We start from the raw sequence: 17954 nt of genomic DNA, 5'->3' as shown, positions 1-17954 counted from the left end.
CAAGAGACGGACTCAGATGATTCCGAAAGTGAACGACCCGCGACGGTGCAACGAACCATGAGTAAACCTACCCGTCCCAAAGTCAGGGTCATACAAAAACACTTAAGGCCATAGGGACGCCAGCGCCAGCAGGCCATGGCTCAACCCACCGAAAGAAATTTGACCAAACATCGGCACCGAAAAAGGCCAATGAGTTGCCGAAGACTTCCTACTCCGGTCGAGAATCCGGCACCGAACGATTTCGACACCGAGTGATTGAATCGACTAAACCCCAAAAAATCTCCTCGGAACCGAAAAAGACTATAGCAGCAGAAACTTCAGTACCGAAAAAAGCGGCCTCGGAGCCGAAAAGAAGCTCTTATACAGAAGAGCAAGGACTTTTCAGCCAACTCAAGGAAAGACATCGATTCGAGCAAGAGTTGTGTATGGAAGAACCTGACCATACATAACGGAGGTTACATATCCAAAAAGAGACTGGTAAGATACAGACTTTACCTCCACTCAAAACAAAAAGGAAGCTTGCATTTCAGGAAACAGAAATGCAACCTAAGGCAAAAGTAGTTAGAGACCAATCTCCACCACCAGTGGTCTCACCACAACCGTCCCCACCGCACTCACCACAATTGTCACCAGTGGGAAAACCTATAATGCAGTCACCCACACATACTGGGATGACACAGGATGATGCTGATGCATGGGACTTATTTGATCCACCAGTATCGGATAACAGTCCAGAATGTTATCAAACAAAGCCGTCACCACCAGAAGACAGTACTGCATATACGCAGGTACTATCCAGGGCAGCTACGTTCCACAATGTAGCAATGCACACAGAGCCAGTAGAGTATGACTTCCTTTTTAACACTCTGGCATCCACCCACGCTTCCTATCAGTCTGCCGATGCTCCCGGGCATGCTCAGGCATGCGCAACAGGTCTTCCAGGAACCTGTAAAGGGAAGAGCTATCACGCCTAGAGTTGAAAAAAAGTACAAACCACACCCAACAGATCCTGTGTTCATAACACAGCAGCTCACACCGGACTCAGTGGTTGTAGGGGCAGCAAGGAAAAGAGCAAACTCAGTCGTCAGGAGATGCTCCACCACCTGACCAAGGAAGAAGAAAATTCGACGCTGCAGGCAAGCAAGTGGCATCACAAGCAGCCAATCAATGGCGAATTGTGAATTCACAAGCCCTACTTGCACGCTACGACAGGGCACACTGGGACGAGATGCAAGACATCCTACAGCACTTGCCCAAGGAACATCAAAAACGTGCCCAGCAAGTAGTGGAGGAAGGACAGGCCATATCTAACAACCAGATAAGGTCCGCACTAGACTCGGCAGACACGGCAGCACGGACTGTCAACACGGCTGTAACCATTTGCAGACATGCATGGCTGCGAAGTTCTGGATTCAAGCCAGAGATTTAACAAGCGGTGTTAAATATGCAGTTTAATCAACAACAGTTGTTTGGGCTGGAAGTCAATACAGCCTTTGAAAAAATGGAAAAAGACACGGACACGGCCAAAGCCCATGCACAGCATGTGAATCTGCAGCGTCTCACGGCACAAACCGATGTACACTGGGTAAGTGACATTTTCCATATATATATATACATAGATATATAGATATATATATATGTTCGGTGGCATGTGTAGCTGCAGATACACATGCTGTGCATTATCCTGCCATCTAGTGTTGGGCTCGGAGTGTTACAAGTTGTTTTTCTTCGAAGAAGTCTTTTTGAGTCACAAGACCGAGGGACTCCTCCCTTTCGGCTCCATTGCGCATGGGCGTCGACTCCATCTTAGATTGTTTTCTTTCCGCCATCGGGTTCGGACGTGTTCCTCTCCGCTCCGTATTTCGAATCGGGAAAGTTAGCTTAATATCGAAAATTTGACGGTATTGTTCGCACTCGGTACCGGTTTAGTGTTAGCGTATCGACACCGACAGTAGAAGCGCTCTGGCGACCCTTCGGGGCTTCCGCTCTTCAGCAGGGCCTGGTTGGCCCGACCGCGTCCATCGACGAAACTAATGGACCGAACCCCCTTCCGCTTCTGTCCGAAGTGCCACTCGAAGTATCCTTATACAGACCAACACTTGGTCTGTAATCTGTGTCTATCACCAGAACACAGGGAGGATACTTGTGTGGCCTGTCGGGCATTTCGATCGAAAAAGACCCTATGCGATCTATGAGCCAGAAGACTACAAATGGCGTCGACACCGAGGGAACAACTCGACGTCGAAGAGGAGGAAAGAATTTCCATCCTGGGAACTGACTCAGATGATTCCGAAAGTGAGCAACCCGCGACAATGCAGAAAACAGTGAGTAAAACTGCCCGTCCAAGACTCACACAAAGATCGTAAAGGCCAAGGGGATGCCACCTCCAGCAGGCCGTGGCTTAACCCATCGAAAAGACGGTGACCAAACATCGGCACCGAAAAAGGCCAAAGACATGCCGAAGACATCCGACTCCGGTCGAGATTCAGGCTCCGAACAATCTCGACACCGAGAGTTCGACTCACCCAAGGTGAGAAAGGTTACTGCGGAACCGAAAAAGACTTTCAGGGAAGCTTCGGTACTGAAAAAAAGCGGCTTTGGAGCCGAAAAGAAGCTCTTAAACGGAAGAGCAAGGACTTTCCGGCCAAATGCAAAAACACAGATTTGAGCAGGAAATAGGTATGGGGGAACCAGACCATACCCAAAGGAGGTTGCATATCCAGAAAGAGACTGGAAAAATACAAACTCTTCTTCCAATTAAAACCAAAAGAAAGCTGGCATTTCATGAGTCAGAAATGCAGCCGAAGGCAAAGGTGGCAAAAGATAAAACACCACCACCAAGGCTTTCGCCACAACCTTCTCCACTGCATTCACCACAGCTGTCCCCGGTAACAACACCCCCAATGCAGTCACCGACCCATACAGGGATGACACAGGATGATCCGGATGCATGGGACTTATATGATGATCCGGTATCAGACAACAGCCCAGATTGTTACTCAACAAGTCCGTCACCTCCAGAGGACAGTACTGTATATACGCAGGTAGTATCAAGGGCAGCTACATTCCACAATGTAGCAATACATTCAGAGCCAATAGAGGATGATTTCCTATTCAACACCTTGGCGTTCACCCACACTTCCTACTAGAGTCTGCCAATGCTCCCGGGCATGCTCAAGCACGCAAAACAGGTCTTCCAGGAGCCAGTAAAAGGAAGGGCTATCACACCTAGGGTGGAGAAAAAATACAAACCTCCCCCAACGGACCCTTTGTTTATAACACAGCAACTTACGCCAGACTCAGTAGTTGTAGGGGCAGCAAGAAAGAGGGGGCAAACTCTCAATCATCAAGAGATGCTCCACCGCCTGACGAGGAGAGTAGGAAGTTTGATGCAGTGGGCAACCGGGTGGCAGCACAGGCAGCCAGTCAGTGGCGGATTGCAAACTCTCAAGCCCTACTGGCTCGCTACGACAGGGCACACTGGGACGAGATGCAACACATTATACAGCACTTGCCCAAAGAACACCAGAAACTTGCCCAACAGGTTGTTGAGGAAGGACAAGCAATATCCAACAACCAAATAAGGTCCACATTAGACTCGGCAGACACAGCAGCATGAACAGTCAACACTGCAGTAACCATTCGCAGGCATGCATGGTTACGAAGCTCAGGATTCAAGCCAGAAATCGAACACGCTGTGTTAAACATGCCTTTCAACCAGGCACAATTGTTTGGGCCGAATGGGGACACAGCAATTGAAAAATTAAAAAAGGACACAGACACGGCTAAAGCCGTGGGCGCGCTCTACTCCCCACAAAGCAGAGGCACATTTAGAAAGCTACATTTAGGGGGGGGGTTCGTATGCAAATACCAGAACCTTCCACCTCGCAAACCAGACCCACCTATCAGGGACAATACCAGAGAGGAGGGTTTCGAGGCTCATATGGGGTGGACAATTCCCAAGAGCAAGGGGAAAATTCCAAACCCCTAAAACAAGTCAAACCAAACAGTGACTTCAATGTCACAAAACCCCAACACTTAACACCGGGGGGGGGGGAGACTTACTGCATACTACAAAACTAGACACACAACTACGGACGCATGGGTCCTAGCCATTATCCAACATGGTTATTGCATAGAATTCATAAATTTCCCGCCAGATGTGCCCCCAGGAGCACACAATGTCCAAACAACATTTACACCTGTTACAACTAGAAGTCCAAGCATTGTTACAAAAACAAGCAATAGAGTTAATACCCAACCATCAAAAAGGAACAGGCGTCTACTCACTATATTTCCTAATTCCAAAGAAAGACAAAACGTTAAGACCCATATTAGACCTCAGAACGCTGAATCTCTTCATCAAATTGGATCACTTCCACATGGTAACACTTCAAGACGTGGTTCCCTTACTCAAAAAGGAGGACTACATGTCAACATTAGATCTCAAGGATGCCTACTTTCACATACCCACACATCCTTCCCACAGAAAATACTTAAGGTTTGTAATACACGGCGTACACTATCAATTCAAAGTGTTACCGTTCAGGATAACAACAGCCCCAAGGGTATTCACAAAAAGCCTTGCAGTAGTAGCCGCTCATATAAGGAGACAGCACATGCACGTATTCCTGTACTTAGACGACTGGCTAATAAAAACCAGCACTCAACAACAGTGTCTTCTTCACACGCAATACGTTATAGAAACTCTACACAAACTAGAGTTTTCTATAAATTACCAAAAATAACATCTGCAGCCATCCCAAATACAACAGTACTTGGGAGCAACACTCAACACACAAAAAGCGATTGCCACTCCAAGTCCACAAAGGGTACAAGCGTTCCAAAATATAACATTAAACATACAGCCAAACCAACACTACCAAATAAGGTTTGTAATGAAACTTCTAGGCATGATGTCTTCATGCATAGCCATTGTCCCAAACGCAAGATTACACATGCGGCCCTTACAACAGTGCCTAGCAAGACAATGGACACAAGCACAGGGTCAACTACAAGATCTAGTGTTGGTAGTCCGCCAGACACACTTCTCGCTTCAATGGTGGAACCCTATAAATTTAAACCAAGGGCAGCCATTCCAAGACCCAGTGCCTCAAGAAGTGATCACGACAGATGCTTCCATGATGGGGTGGGGAGCACACCTCAACCAGCACAGAATACAGGGACAATGGGACAATCAACAAAAACAACTACACATAAATCATTTAGAACTGTTGGCGGTGTTTCTAGCATTAAAAGCATTTCAACCACTGATAGCCCACAAACACATTCTTGTCAAAACTGACAACATGACGACAATGTATTACCTCAACAAACAAGGGGGGACACACTCGTCACAACTGTGTCTCTTAGCACAGACTATTTGGCATTGGGCAATTCACATTCACATTTGCCTAATAGCACAATACATCCCAGGCATTCAGAACCAGTTGGCCGACAATCTGTCGAGATCACCAACAAACACACGAATGGTAAATTCATCCCCAGATCCTACAAGATTACTTTCTACGCTGGGGAACACCAAAAATAGACCTATTCTCAACAAAAGAAAACGCAAAATGCCTAAACTTCGCGTCCAGGTACCCACACCCTCAGTCCAAGGGCAGTGCATTATGGATCAGTTGGTCAGGGATATTTGCTTACGCTTTTCCCCCCTCTCCCACTCATTCCTCATCTGGTAAACAAACTTTAAGTCAAAACAAACTCAAACTAATACTTATAGCACCAACCTGGGATCGCCAACCGTGGCACACAACACTGCTAGATTTATCAGTAGTACCTCACATCAAATTACCAAACAGGCCAGATCTGTTAACACAAACAACAGATCAGACACCCGAATCCAGCATCGCTCAATCTAGCAATCTGGCTCCTGAGATCTTAGAATTTGAACATTTAGACCTTAGACAAGAATGTATGGAGGTCATTAAACAAGCTAGAAAACCCACTACAAGACATTGCTACGCAAACAAATGGAAAAGATTTGTTTACTACTGCCACACTAATCAAATTCAACCACTGCATGCTTCCGCAAAAGACATTGTAGGCTACTTATTACACTTAAAAAAGTCTAAGCTAGCATTCTCTTCAATTAAAATACATCTCACTGCAATATCTGCCTATCTGCAGATTACACATTCAACATCGCTTTTTAGAATCCCAGTCATCAAAGCATTTATGAAGGGACTAAAAAGAATCATACCCCCAAGAACACCACCAGTACCTTCGTGGAACCTTAATGTTGTATTAACACGACTCATGGGACCACCATTCGAACCCATGCACTCTTGTGAGATACAATACTTAACTTGGAAGGTAGCATTTCTAATAGCGATCACATCACTTAGAAGAGTAAGTGAGATACAAGCATTTACTATACAAGAACCCTTTATACAAATAAATAAACATAAAGTGGTTCTAGGTACAAATTCTTACCAAAAGTCATATCGCGGTTCCACCTAAACCAAACAGTGGAACTCCCAGCCTTCTTTCCACAACCAGACTCAGTAGCCGAAAGAGCCTTACATACATTAGACATAAAGAGAGCACTAATGTATTACATTAACAGGACAAAACAATTTCGAAAAACAAAACAATTGTTTGTAGCCTTCCAAAAACCTCATGCCGGTAATCCTATATCCAAACCAGGCATTGCCAGATGGATAGTTAAATGTGTTCAAACTTGTTATATCAAAGCAAAAAGAGATCTACCTATTACACGAAAAGCGCATTCCACTAGGAAAAAAGGCGCCACAATGGCCTTTCTGGGGAATATACCTATGACTGAAATTTGTAAGGCAGCCACTTGGTCTACGCCTCATACATTTACAAAACATTACTGTGTAGATGTGTTAGCAACACAACAAGCTACAGTAGGACAGGCTGTATTAAGAACATTATTTCAAACAACTTCAACTCCTACAGGCTAAGCCACCGCTTTTTAGGGGAGGTTACTGCTTAGTAGTCTATGCACAGCATGTGTATCTGCAGCTAAACATGCCACAGAACGGAAAACGTCACTTACCCAGTGTACATCTGTTCGTGGCATGAGACACTGCAGATTCACATGCGCCCTCTCACCTCCCCGGGAGCCCGTAGCCGTTTAGTTGATTACGATTTGTAAATTTGTAAATAAATATTATTTTAATACACATTATGTACATACACACCTACTCCATTGCATGGGCACATCTAGTATACTCTCAACTCCTACCTCACCCTCAGCAGGGAAAACAATCTAAGATGGAGTCGACGCCCATGCGCAATGGAGCCGAAAGGGAGGAGTCCCTCGTTCTCGTGACTCGAAAAGACTTCTTCGAAGAAAAACAACTTGTAACACTCCGAGCCCAACACTAGATGGCAGGATAATGTACAGCATGTGAATCTGCAGTGTCTCATGCCACGAACAGATGTTCACTGGGTAAGTGACATTTTTCATATAGATATAGTTTATTGATTTTCCAAGAACTTCAGGTACTCTGAGCCAATAACCGAGGTCCACCTTGCAATGATTTTTCATTGTGTACCTGGTATAGAGCAATTCAAATGGTAAAATATAAATTTTTTAAAAATGGTTATCAAGCAAACCTATGTTTTTCCAAAATGGGCCCAAGATATAGAGTTTAGAAGCAGGTATTTTTTTGTACATCTCCGATTTTGTGGGTACCTATACTAGCATATTAATTGAAGGAAATTTCTCGATGTCTTCTTTCTTACATATTGTCTTACATTTGGAGTGTGCAAATGCAGAGCAGTACAATTGGTAATAACACTTGTTCTACTATTCTGTGTTCTTCCATGTTTCCTGATAAAACTGGTACCTCACTTGTATGGGTAGGCCTAGTGGCCGCGATAGGAAAGGACCCAAAGCGCAACATGGATACAAGTGACAGGAACAGATGAAACCAAGGAAAATGGGTGCCCTTGCGTGTGGATTCCTACTGACCTCAGTTGAATCTGTTTCTGTTGCTGGCACTAGGCCTAACCACAGGTGCCACAGGATTTTCATTGGGCTATGCTTGGTGTTAGGAATTTTGTGGATTCCTGCAGATTCCAGAAGTTTCCATCTCAGAAATGTTAAGAAAATGTGTTTGAGGTTTGCCCAGCATTTTGGGTAAATAAATGGTGTGGGATGCATGCAAGGCGCACCAGCCTGGACTCCCCCATATGTCTAGTTTTAAGAACGGTCTGGGTCTGGTAGGTTTTTCTAAATGGCAGCCTACCCAAGCCTAAAAAGTGCAGCTTTCTACCATCGCAAGTGGGATGATACTGAGAGATAGCCTCTTCCTCTTCTGGCCCATTTGTTAAAACACCCCAAATAATCGGATGTCCTCTTGGTTGCCATTGGGGTGAGATGCTTTAGTCTGCAGGGTAGCAGAAAGATTGTTGAGATTTTAGGGGGTGAGAGCGGGGCCTGATGTTAGGCTGGGATAGATCTACACTATTATTTTATTAAAAATATATACGTCTGCCATACAGTGTTTTTTTTTTTTTGCCTCTCCCGGAGAAGATTGGGGGTAATTACCACATCTGCCCTAAGGGGAAAATAAAGACTTTTCCAATTTTTATGTGGGTGGGGGATTGGCCGTACCCATGCCGGGCGGTCCCCACCTCCATAACATATTTTAAAAAAATAATGAAAAAAATAATCCGGGTGTCTTGTGGGCTTTCCCAGGAGGCAGATGGGTGTAATTTGCCCTCTTGAAGCGATTCCCCGGGCATGGAATCCACAAGGGAAAGGTACCATTGGAAAGGGGAGATTCTCCCATCTGCATTGGTGCTCAGGCGACTGAGATAGCCCCAAAAGCACAGAGGCAGTGAAAGTCAAATGAGCCCATTGGCTCATTTGATTTTCATTGAATTGACATCAGTGTGCCATGCGCTCCGATCATCATTTAATTGAAAATGGTGAATTTGCCTCAGATGCTGGGGCAGCTTTTCATCAGCTCCTGAGGCTAAAACCATCTGGTGTCTGCACCAGAGGGATTTCCTGCCTTTCATGCCAGGACGGCTCAGAGCTGTCCTTAGCACTCAAGGGGTTAACGTGGTCTTGACCTTTCTTATGTGCATGGCTTTCAAGCCTATAAATAATTGGTTGCTGCATCTCCTAGCACTGAAGTCTTTCTTCTTTATTGCAACTGTCTGTTGGTCGCACGAGTGAACTGCAGGCACTTTTAGTACCACCACTCTACACTATCTTTTCCAGACAGATGGCTGCTGAGAACTCCAGCAGCCTTGTTGCCAGTTGTTTATCCTTTCACCTTAGGTAAGCAATCATTATTCGGCTTGCTTTGCTCCACCTTGCTCCTCGAAACAGGTGAGGCTCCATTGGTTGGTTCCCAAAAAGGACTGCGTTTTTATATTGATCGCACCAAGGACGTTTGTGCAGATGGTCTGCTTTTTGTGTTGTTTTCTAGCAAAGAAAGGTAAGGCTGTGCAGAAGAGGCCTCTGTTGTTGTGGATAGTTCTCTGCATCAACATCTGCTATGCAGTGGCCAAGAAGCAACCGCTGAAGGCCACAAGTGGTATTTTACCAGTGTCAGGTCTTTTACTTTATTGCTACAAGAGGTGCCTATCCTTGATGCCCGCTGCGCTGCAACATTGACACCAGAGCATTCGTTCATGTTTTTTTGAGTCCTTGTATGTAACAAAAGACAGACAAGAGGCCGCAGCGTGCCCCAGTGTTGATCATGGCTCTAGTGCTCCAGTGACACTAAAGGAACGAACTGCCCCCATCAGCCTTGGGAGAGGGACAGCACTAGTCCGCTCCCATCCTCCTAAATGTTCTGTCTGAAGACTTAATCATTGGACTCTTACCAGAATCGGATCTCAGGAGTCAAATCGGGTGGAGTCTAATTAATACACACTATCCTGATGCCTGGAGGAGATGGTTCTATAAAAAGCCAAAAAGGGTTCCCACGTTCTAAGGCACCTATCGGAACCGTCACTACCATCTTAAGTTAGAGATTCTCTTCGCTGCCAACAGCCAGTCCCTGTGAGTAGGGGCGAGGAGCTAGAGATCCACTTAATGCATATTTCCCACCTGGCTCTCAAAACAAAATAAAAAAAAGAAATGCCTCAGAGGTCTCTCAAATCTATCGGGTAAACTACTCTCAGCAGCCTGGGGCAAGATTTTCCTTAGAGAGGAGTGATCTGATAATTTTCAGCTGAAATGCTCAGTAGTAAAGCTATCCGGAAGTGCAATTCCCCCATCTAGCTTTTTCTTCCTCAGTTTTATCCAAGCTATTCTGTGGTTTGTATAAGACAAGATAAAACTAACTACTTCACCCTGCAGTTTCCTTAGCCATTCAGTTTTAAAAGATAGTGGGATAACTTTAAAGATAAATGAGAATTTTGACAGTACCACCGTTTTTATTAGATTTGTTCTGCCCAATATAGAAAGACGTAAATGTGACCATTGGACGAGTAGCTTCTTAGGTTCCCTAGGGTGCTGCACAGAATTCACTTGGGCTATCTCTTCCAGGTTCTTGACCACTTTAACCCCTAGATATTGAATTTCATCTCTCTCTAATGGGTTATCTCGCCAAAAGATTAGTTCAGATTTATCTATTAGTTCAGATTTATCTATATTAAGTAAACTATCCAGAGATCCCTCCAAAGCTAGCAATAATTTCCCAGAGTGCCGGGAAAGCACATTGGGGGTTTGGTGTATATACCAGGAGGTCATCCGGGTAGAGGGCTTCCTTCAGGACCCAATCATGATACTGAAAAGGTATAATTCTCTGATCTGCCATGATTCTCCTAGCCAACGGTTCAATATAAAGATTAAATAGAAGAGGAGAGAAAGGACAGCCCTGTCGAGTACCCCGTTCAATCTTAAACTGTGAGGATAGGATGTCGTTAACCAGAACCCAAGCAGAGGGAACCTTGTATAGAATTTTGATTGTGTTAAGAAAGTCATCTCCCAAATTGTTGCAGTCCATAACCACCTGCAGAAAGTGCCAATTCACTCTATTGTTAATATAGTTTGAGGCGTATTCATAGTAGTTGCCAAATCGATTGCAGCAACTAAGTCATGGGTCAGGCCTCCTAAATATCGATTTCTGATGAATCCTTTCTGATTGATATGCACTAAGTCGCCAATCACCTTATCCAGCCTCCTAGCAAGCATTTGGGCGAAAATTTTATAATCATTGTTGAGCAATGAAATGGGTCTGTAAGACTTGCATCTTCTGGGGTCTTTCTGAGGCTTTAATATTAAGGTTATGGTAGCTTCATTCCAAGAGGGCCGAACCGGAAGAGAATCTATAAAGATCAAATTAATCAACTGCGTCAGAACGGGCGCATGCTCTTCCCTCAAGAGTTTATGTACTTCTGCTGGTATCCCATCTGGACCAGACGTCTTCCCATTTTCAAGCCAGTAATACTATCTGCCTCACTAAGGAGCAAGCATTGATTAAGGCTCAAATTTTAGCTGGTTCTAATCTGGGGAGTGTGTCCCCCTGTAGCCAATTTTCAATTGCCACCGCTGAGGTCTCTGAGTCATCCCTGTACAGTGTTGAAGAAAACTTGACAAATTCTCCTGCGATATCGTGGTCTTCTGAGCATTCGTTCATGTTGTACTAATTCCTTATCAGCCAGGTCTGGCAAGGAGGACATTACCCCCTCTCACCTCAGCAAGACATTTTTGTCTCAGTCTACTTCACCTTTGGGGGAGTCCTGTGGTATCTATTCGTGGCTGAGGAATATGCGTTTAGAAAGTGCAATCAGAATAACTAGTTACTTTCAGTAACTCTTCCTGGTGGATAATCTGTTTTACTGCAGATTCCTTACAGCCTTCACACCTCCCCATACAATTGAGTGGCCTCTTTTAACATCTAAAAATGTCCCAAGTTAGTGATCAGCACACTTACTAACAATTATGAATTCTGTGGGTCTGACGCCATAGAAAAGGAAAAGGCAAGAAACTTCCATCAGCATGCATGGGTGGCGCTTACAAATGCCACTACTCATTGAATTCTGGGATGGTGGTTAGTCAGCACTGAGCCACACATCATCACCTTTTGGTGTGCAGGAGCATTGCTACAAAATTCTTCAGATCCTGTCTATCAGCTGGAGGGAATATAAGGTGAAGAATCTGTGGTTAGGTAGGGCATCCATCAGAAAGCTCATTATTGAATGTACGTTACTTGTCCTTTACCCATGATAGTGTATTTATATCATTGTTTAACTTTGCTACTGGTGGCTTCTTATCTGATGACTGGGACTGATTGAAGTAAATGTATCTGTGGAAGACTCCAAACATGGAGATCAGTAGTTGGAGCTTCAAGTAGTTTTGCAGCTTAAATACCTTTCTGGATTCACAAGCTACCCTCACTGCCCTCTAGGCAAGAGATGTGGTTCAGCAGAAGTGCAGGAGGAGGCAATACATTGCTTTAACTAAGTCCTAAAAGCGAGGAAACCAAGAAATGTGGAAAGAGGAATCTGAAGATTGCAACTACGTGTAGGGAATTCATAGGTTTGCATCCGACCTCACAAAGAGATGAACAAGGCATCAAATGGTCAACGACATCTAATGTTGAGGGGAGAGGAAAAGTGGGTACTGTTGTGAACCCAACGAGTAGATGGCGGAATAATGCACACTCTTTGAATCCACAAGTGTCTAATTGCAGCAAACCTCCTGTAGAAAGTTGGCTCTGTATGTACTATTTCAAAGTAAGGAATAGTATGCACAGAGTCCAAGGGTTCCCCTTAGAGGTAAGATAGTGGCAAAAAGAGATAATACTAATGCTCTATTTTGTGGTAGTGTGGTCGAGCAGTAGGCTTATCAAAGGAGTAGTGTTAAGCATTTGCTGTACATACACCCAGGCAATAAATGAGGAACACACACTCAGAGACAATTCCAGGCCAATAGGTTTTTGTTATAGAAAAATATATTTTCTTAGCTTATTTTAAGAACCACAGGTTCAAATTCTACATGTAATATCTCATTTGAAAGGTATTGCAGGTAAGTACTTTAGGAACTTTGAATAATCACAATAGCATATATACATTTTACATAAAACACATTTAGCTGTTTTAAAAGTGGACACTTAGTGCAATTTTCACAGTTCCTGGGGGAGGTAAAATATTGTTAGTTTTTGCAGGTAAGTAACCCACCTACAGGGTTCAGATTTGGGTCCAAGTTCAGAGCAACCCCAAAGTCACCACACCAGCATCTCCGGGCCGGTCAGGTGCAGAGTTCAAAGTGGTGCCCAAAACGCATAGGCTTCAATGGAGAGAAGGGGGTGCCCCGGTTCCAGTCTGCCAGCAGGTAAGTACTCGCGTCTTCGGAGGGCAGACCAGGGGGGTTTTGTAGGGCACCGGGGGGGGGGGGGGGGGGGACACAAGTCAGCACAAAAAGTACACCCTCAGCAGCGCGGGGGCGGCCGGGTGCAGTGTGCAAACACGCGTCGGGTTTTCAATGGTTTTCAATGAGAGACCAAGGGATCTCTTCAGCGGTGCAGGCAGGCAAGGGGGGGGCTCCTCGGGGTAGCCACCACCTGGGCAAGGGAGAGGGCCTCCTGGGGGTCACTCCTGCACTGGAGTTCCGATCCTTCAGGTGCTGGGGGCTGCGGGTGCAGGGTCTTTTCCAGCCGCCGGGATGTTAGAGTCAGGCAGTCGCGGTCAGGGGGAGCCTCGGGATTCCCTCTGCAGGCGTCGCTGTGGGGCCCCAGGTGGGACAACTTTGGTTACTCACGGTCTTGGAGTCGCCGGAGGGTCCTCCCTGAGGTGTTGGTTCTCCACCAGTCGAGTCGGGGTCGCCGGGTGCAGTGTTGCAAGTCTCACGCTTCTTGCGGGGATTGCAGGGGTCTTTAAATCTGCTCCTCTGCTCCTCTGTAACAAAGTTGCAGTCTTTTTGGAACAGATCCGCTGTCCTCTGGAGTTTCTAGACTTTCTTGAAGCAGGGCAGTCCTCTGAGGATTCAGAGGTCGCTGGCCTGGGGGAAAGCGTCACTGGAGCAGGTTTCTTTGGAAGGCAGGAGACAGGCCGGTAGGACTGGGGCCAAAGCAGTTGGTGTCTTCTTTCTTCTGCAGGGGTTTTCAGCTCAGCAGTCCTCTTCTTCTTGTAAGTTGCAGGAATCTGAGTTCCTAGGTTCTGGGGAGCCCCTAAATACTGAATTTAGGGGTGTGTTTAGGTCTGGGAGGGCAGTAGCCAATGGCTACTGTCCTTGAGGGTGGGTACACCCTCTTAGTGCCTCCTCCCTGAGGGGAGGGGGGCACATCCCTATTCCTATTGGGGGAATCCTCCTTCTACAAGATGGAGGATTTCTAAAAGTCAGAGTCACCTCAGCTCAGGACACCTTAGGGGCTGTCCTGACTGGCCAGTGACTCCTCCTTGTTTTTCTCATTATCTCTCCTGGACTTGCCGCCAAAAGTGGGGGCTGGGTCCAGGGGGCGGGCATCTCCACTAGCTGGAGTGCCCTGGGGCATTGTAACACGAAGCTTGAGCCTTTGAAGCTCACTGCTAGATGTTACAGTTCCTGCAGAGGGGAGGTGTGAAGCACCTCCACCCAGAGCAGGCTTTGTTTCTGTCCTCAGAGAGCACAAAGGCTCTCACCGCATGGGGTCAGAAACTCGTCTCTCAGCAGCAGGCTGGCAGAGACCAGTCAGTCCTGCACTGAACAATTGGGTCAAATACAGGGGGCATCTCTAAGATGCCCTCTGTGTGCATTTTTTAATAAATCCAACACTGGCATCAGTGTGGGTTTATTATTCTGAGAAGTTTGATACTAAACTTCCCAGTATTCAGTGTAGCCATTATGGAGCTGTGGAGTTCGTTTTTGACAGACTCCCAGACCATGTACTCTTATGGCTACCCTGCACTTACAATGTCTAAGGTTTTGCTTAGACACTGTAGGGGCATAGTGCTCATGCACCTATGCCCTCACCTGTGGTATAGTGCACCCTGCCTTAGGGCTGTAAGGCCTGGAAGAGGGGTGACTTACCTATGCCACAGGCAGTGTGAGGCTGGCATGGCACCCTGAGGGGAGTGCCATGTCGACTTAGTCATTTTCTCCCCACCAGCACACACAAGCTGGCAAGCAGTGTGTCTGTGCTGAGTGAGGGGTCCCCAGGGTGGCATAAGACATGCTGCAGCCCTTAGAGACCTTCCCTGGCATCAGGGCCCTTGGTACCAGGGGGTACCAGTTCCAAGGGACTTACCTGGGTGCCAGGGCTGTGCCAATTGTGGAGACAATGGTACATTTTAGGTGAAAGAACACTGGTGCTGGGGCCTGGTTAGCAGGGTCCCAGCACACTTCAGTCAAGTCAGCATCAGGCAAAAAGTGGGGGGTAACTGCAACAGGGAGCCATTTCTGTACACCTCCTCCTCCATATAAGCTAGCCTTTCCATTACTGGTAAGCAACCTTTTCTTACCAAGTTACAGCTTTTGTTTGCAGTGACTTAAGTGATCCCAGTGTACCAAGCTTTCTGAGTGGCACATTTGTGTATTTGGTATCATCTGACTGCCTTCTGAATTCCCTAGCTTATTTTGATGTCTACCTCTCTTTCTGTGTATGTCTTCATCTGCATTTTCTGCTTAGGAGACATTTAGATATGTTCATGCTTAAAATTAATTGCACGCAAACACACTGATCTTGTAGACGAATTCCCACAGTGGATCTAGTGTTAGAAATATCTGTTCTTGTGTGGGGTCCTTCATGTATTGAAAAGTTGCCCAGTACAAACAAGTATTCTGTGTGTAAATTGCAGGACAGTGTCTGCACTTTAGAGCTACTAACAAGTGACTGATTTCCCGTTCTGTAGGAACACGACTGATCAAGTTTATTGAGCTTTTTTGCTTTGTTTCCCAATGTTTTGGGTTGCCTGCCCACTATAGCTTGTCTGCTTTGAACGTTATTGAAAGATGGCAAGTGCTAAATCTTATTTCACTTCACTCCCCTAAAGCTGACGATATACTAAAGTGCAGCATTATCCCAAACTAACCACCATTCCACCTCTGGTGTCTTAAAATTAATTCTATAGGTAGAATCACCACCTCAGCAGATGGAAGTACAACTGATAAGCAGTTCTCCACCTGCAGTTCCTGAACCAAACTCCCCTGAGCCGCGTTGTGTACGTTCCGGATGTGGGAACCCGCCTGTGGAGAGCAAGGACTGGGACAATGAGTACTGTAGCAACGAGTGTGTGGCCAAGCATTGCAGGTAAAAACAAAGCCAAATAAAGAATGGTGGAATGTCAGCCTAAATCATTGTACCAGCACTAAAAGGACCTCCATAGCTGTGAACAATTAACACAGTGATCTACTTACCCTCTTTTGCATATGTGGTGTTAAACACAAGCTTTTCTTACATATATATCTTTAAGCTTTGCTCTGGCTGTACAAGAGGACTTGTCTTGGGTACCTGTGATTGAGTTGGCATTCATGGTGCTCCATTGTAGTATTTTCACTGATAGTTGTAAACGTAGAATTTGTCCACATGTGTGTTGTCACACCAAAACACTTAGTTTTCAACTTGTCATGCCTACTTATTAGGGGTTGAATATCTGTTATTTCTCATTTGCGAGCAGAATTTCCAAAGCCTTAATAGGCTACATTTGTTTCAGATTCCTTCTTTAACTTTCAATCGTATATAAGGCAACATTGTAGAAGACTGCTTTGAATTAAGAAATAAACTACACAAATGAAAAATGGGCCTAATGTGCTTAATGCACACAGAAGTAGAAATAAGGAACATACATCTTCTATTTTCCAGCATGCCTTGTTCTGGCAGTTGCCTCAAAGGTACGTATTTTTTCTGGCTTCTGTTGAGAGGAAATTATAACACATCTAGAAGTTTAAATTGTAGTCTGCGAGGGTTTATGTCACGTCAGTTTTTCTTTTTTTGACTTCACCAAACTTTCTTGCTTGTTTTTGTCTCCATATGATTTATGGTCTGTTTACCACCTACACATTCAACAAAAGATTGCAAATTCTGTAAATTATGTCTAAAAGAAGACAATGGTTTTGACCACAGTGTGAAGCTTGAAGTGCTCAAACTGTGGGAGAAAAAAAAGGTTCTCTTCCAGGAGATCCTCATCAATAGTTATAAGAAGCTGGCTATCTATGTAGTGTACCAGTGTAGGGGTACACCATGCAGCTAGTCCAGTCAACCCTTATTGGTTTACAGGGCTTAAATTAATAATCCCTAATGCTCTCTTGTGTGGTAGTGTGGATGAGTAGTTAAGGCTTATCAGAGGATAGTGTTAAGCATTTGTTGAACACTGATTCTATAAATGACACGCACTGAAGAAGAAACACAAGGCCAATTTAGAAAAATAGTACAGATTTTTATATTAATTTAGAAACCAAGATTGAATAAGTACTTTTTGAGTTGGTGATTTTTAAAATAACAGTAAATACAGCTGTCAAATCTGAGGCCCGAACCTTGAACGTGGTAATGTTATCCTACGGGGTAAACATACACTGCACAGTGTCACTTGCAGGACTATTCTTGTGGACTTAAGTTATGTAGGGACCAAGGTCTCTAGAACCACCAGCAGTTTCAGGTTACCTGTCCTGGCGTGTCTGGGTGCGGAGGTGCTCCTACTGGCTGTAGCCTCAAGCGCTACGCGTTGAAGTCATTGGGAGCAGTACCTGTGAGAAAAGAGCTGCAGAAGTGGTGGGGGGGGGGAGGGGGGAGAGGGTGGTGGTTGAGGGAGGGGGGTCTTGAGGGTCTCTGCTCTGCAGAGATAGTCGATTTATTTCAACGACCCAGTGCTGGGTGGCTCAAGTGCATAGGTGTTTTGTCCAGTTTGTCGGCAAGTTAAATGCTCTCGCGGTTCTTGGGTCACCTACAGATGAAGGGAAAGGAGCACAGCCGAACGACTTATGGTGTGGAGCTGGCCGCTGTTGAAATCCCTCGTCGTGCAGGTAAGGTTTTGTGGCAGTGGTGTTCTGGCTGAACACAAACAAGCCTTGGTGCTTGCAA

At 45.4% G+C, this 17954-nt stretch overlaps 1 protein-coding gene across 2 annotated transcripts in view; it reads left to right on the top strand.

Moving 5' to 3' along the window:
* Positions 1 to 17954, top strand: part of TOX4 (TOX high mobility group box family member 4) — a 315932-nt gene that overhangs the window by 266554 nt on the left and 31424 nt on the right. For both annotated transcript variants that reach the window (XM_069238267.1, XM_069238266.1), the window contains exon 8: positions 16009 to 16187. In XM_069238267.1, the coding sequence (XP_069094368.1) occupies positions 16009 to 16187 (179 nt within the window). The remainder of the gene's footprint in view (positions 1 to 16008; positions 16188 to 17954) is intronic.

This window comes from Pleurodeles waltl, chromosome 6, assembly GCF_031143425.1.
Source record: "Pleurodeles waltl isolate 20211129_DDA chromosome 6, aPleWal1.hap1.20221129, whole genome shotgun sequence".
NCBI lineage: Eukaryota > Metazoa > Chordata > Amphibia > Caudata > Salamandridae > Pleurodeles > Pleurodeles waltl.
The sequence above is the reverse complement of the archived record's forward strand: the minus strand, read 5'-3'. Positions and strand labels throughout refer to the sequence as shown.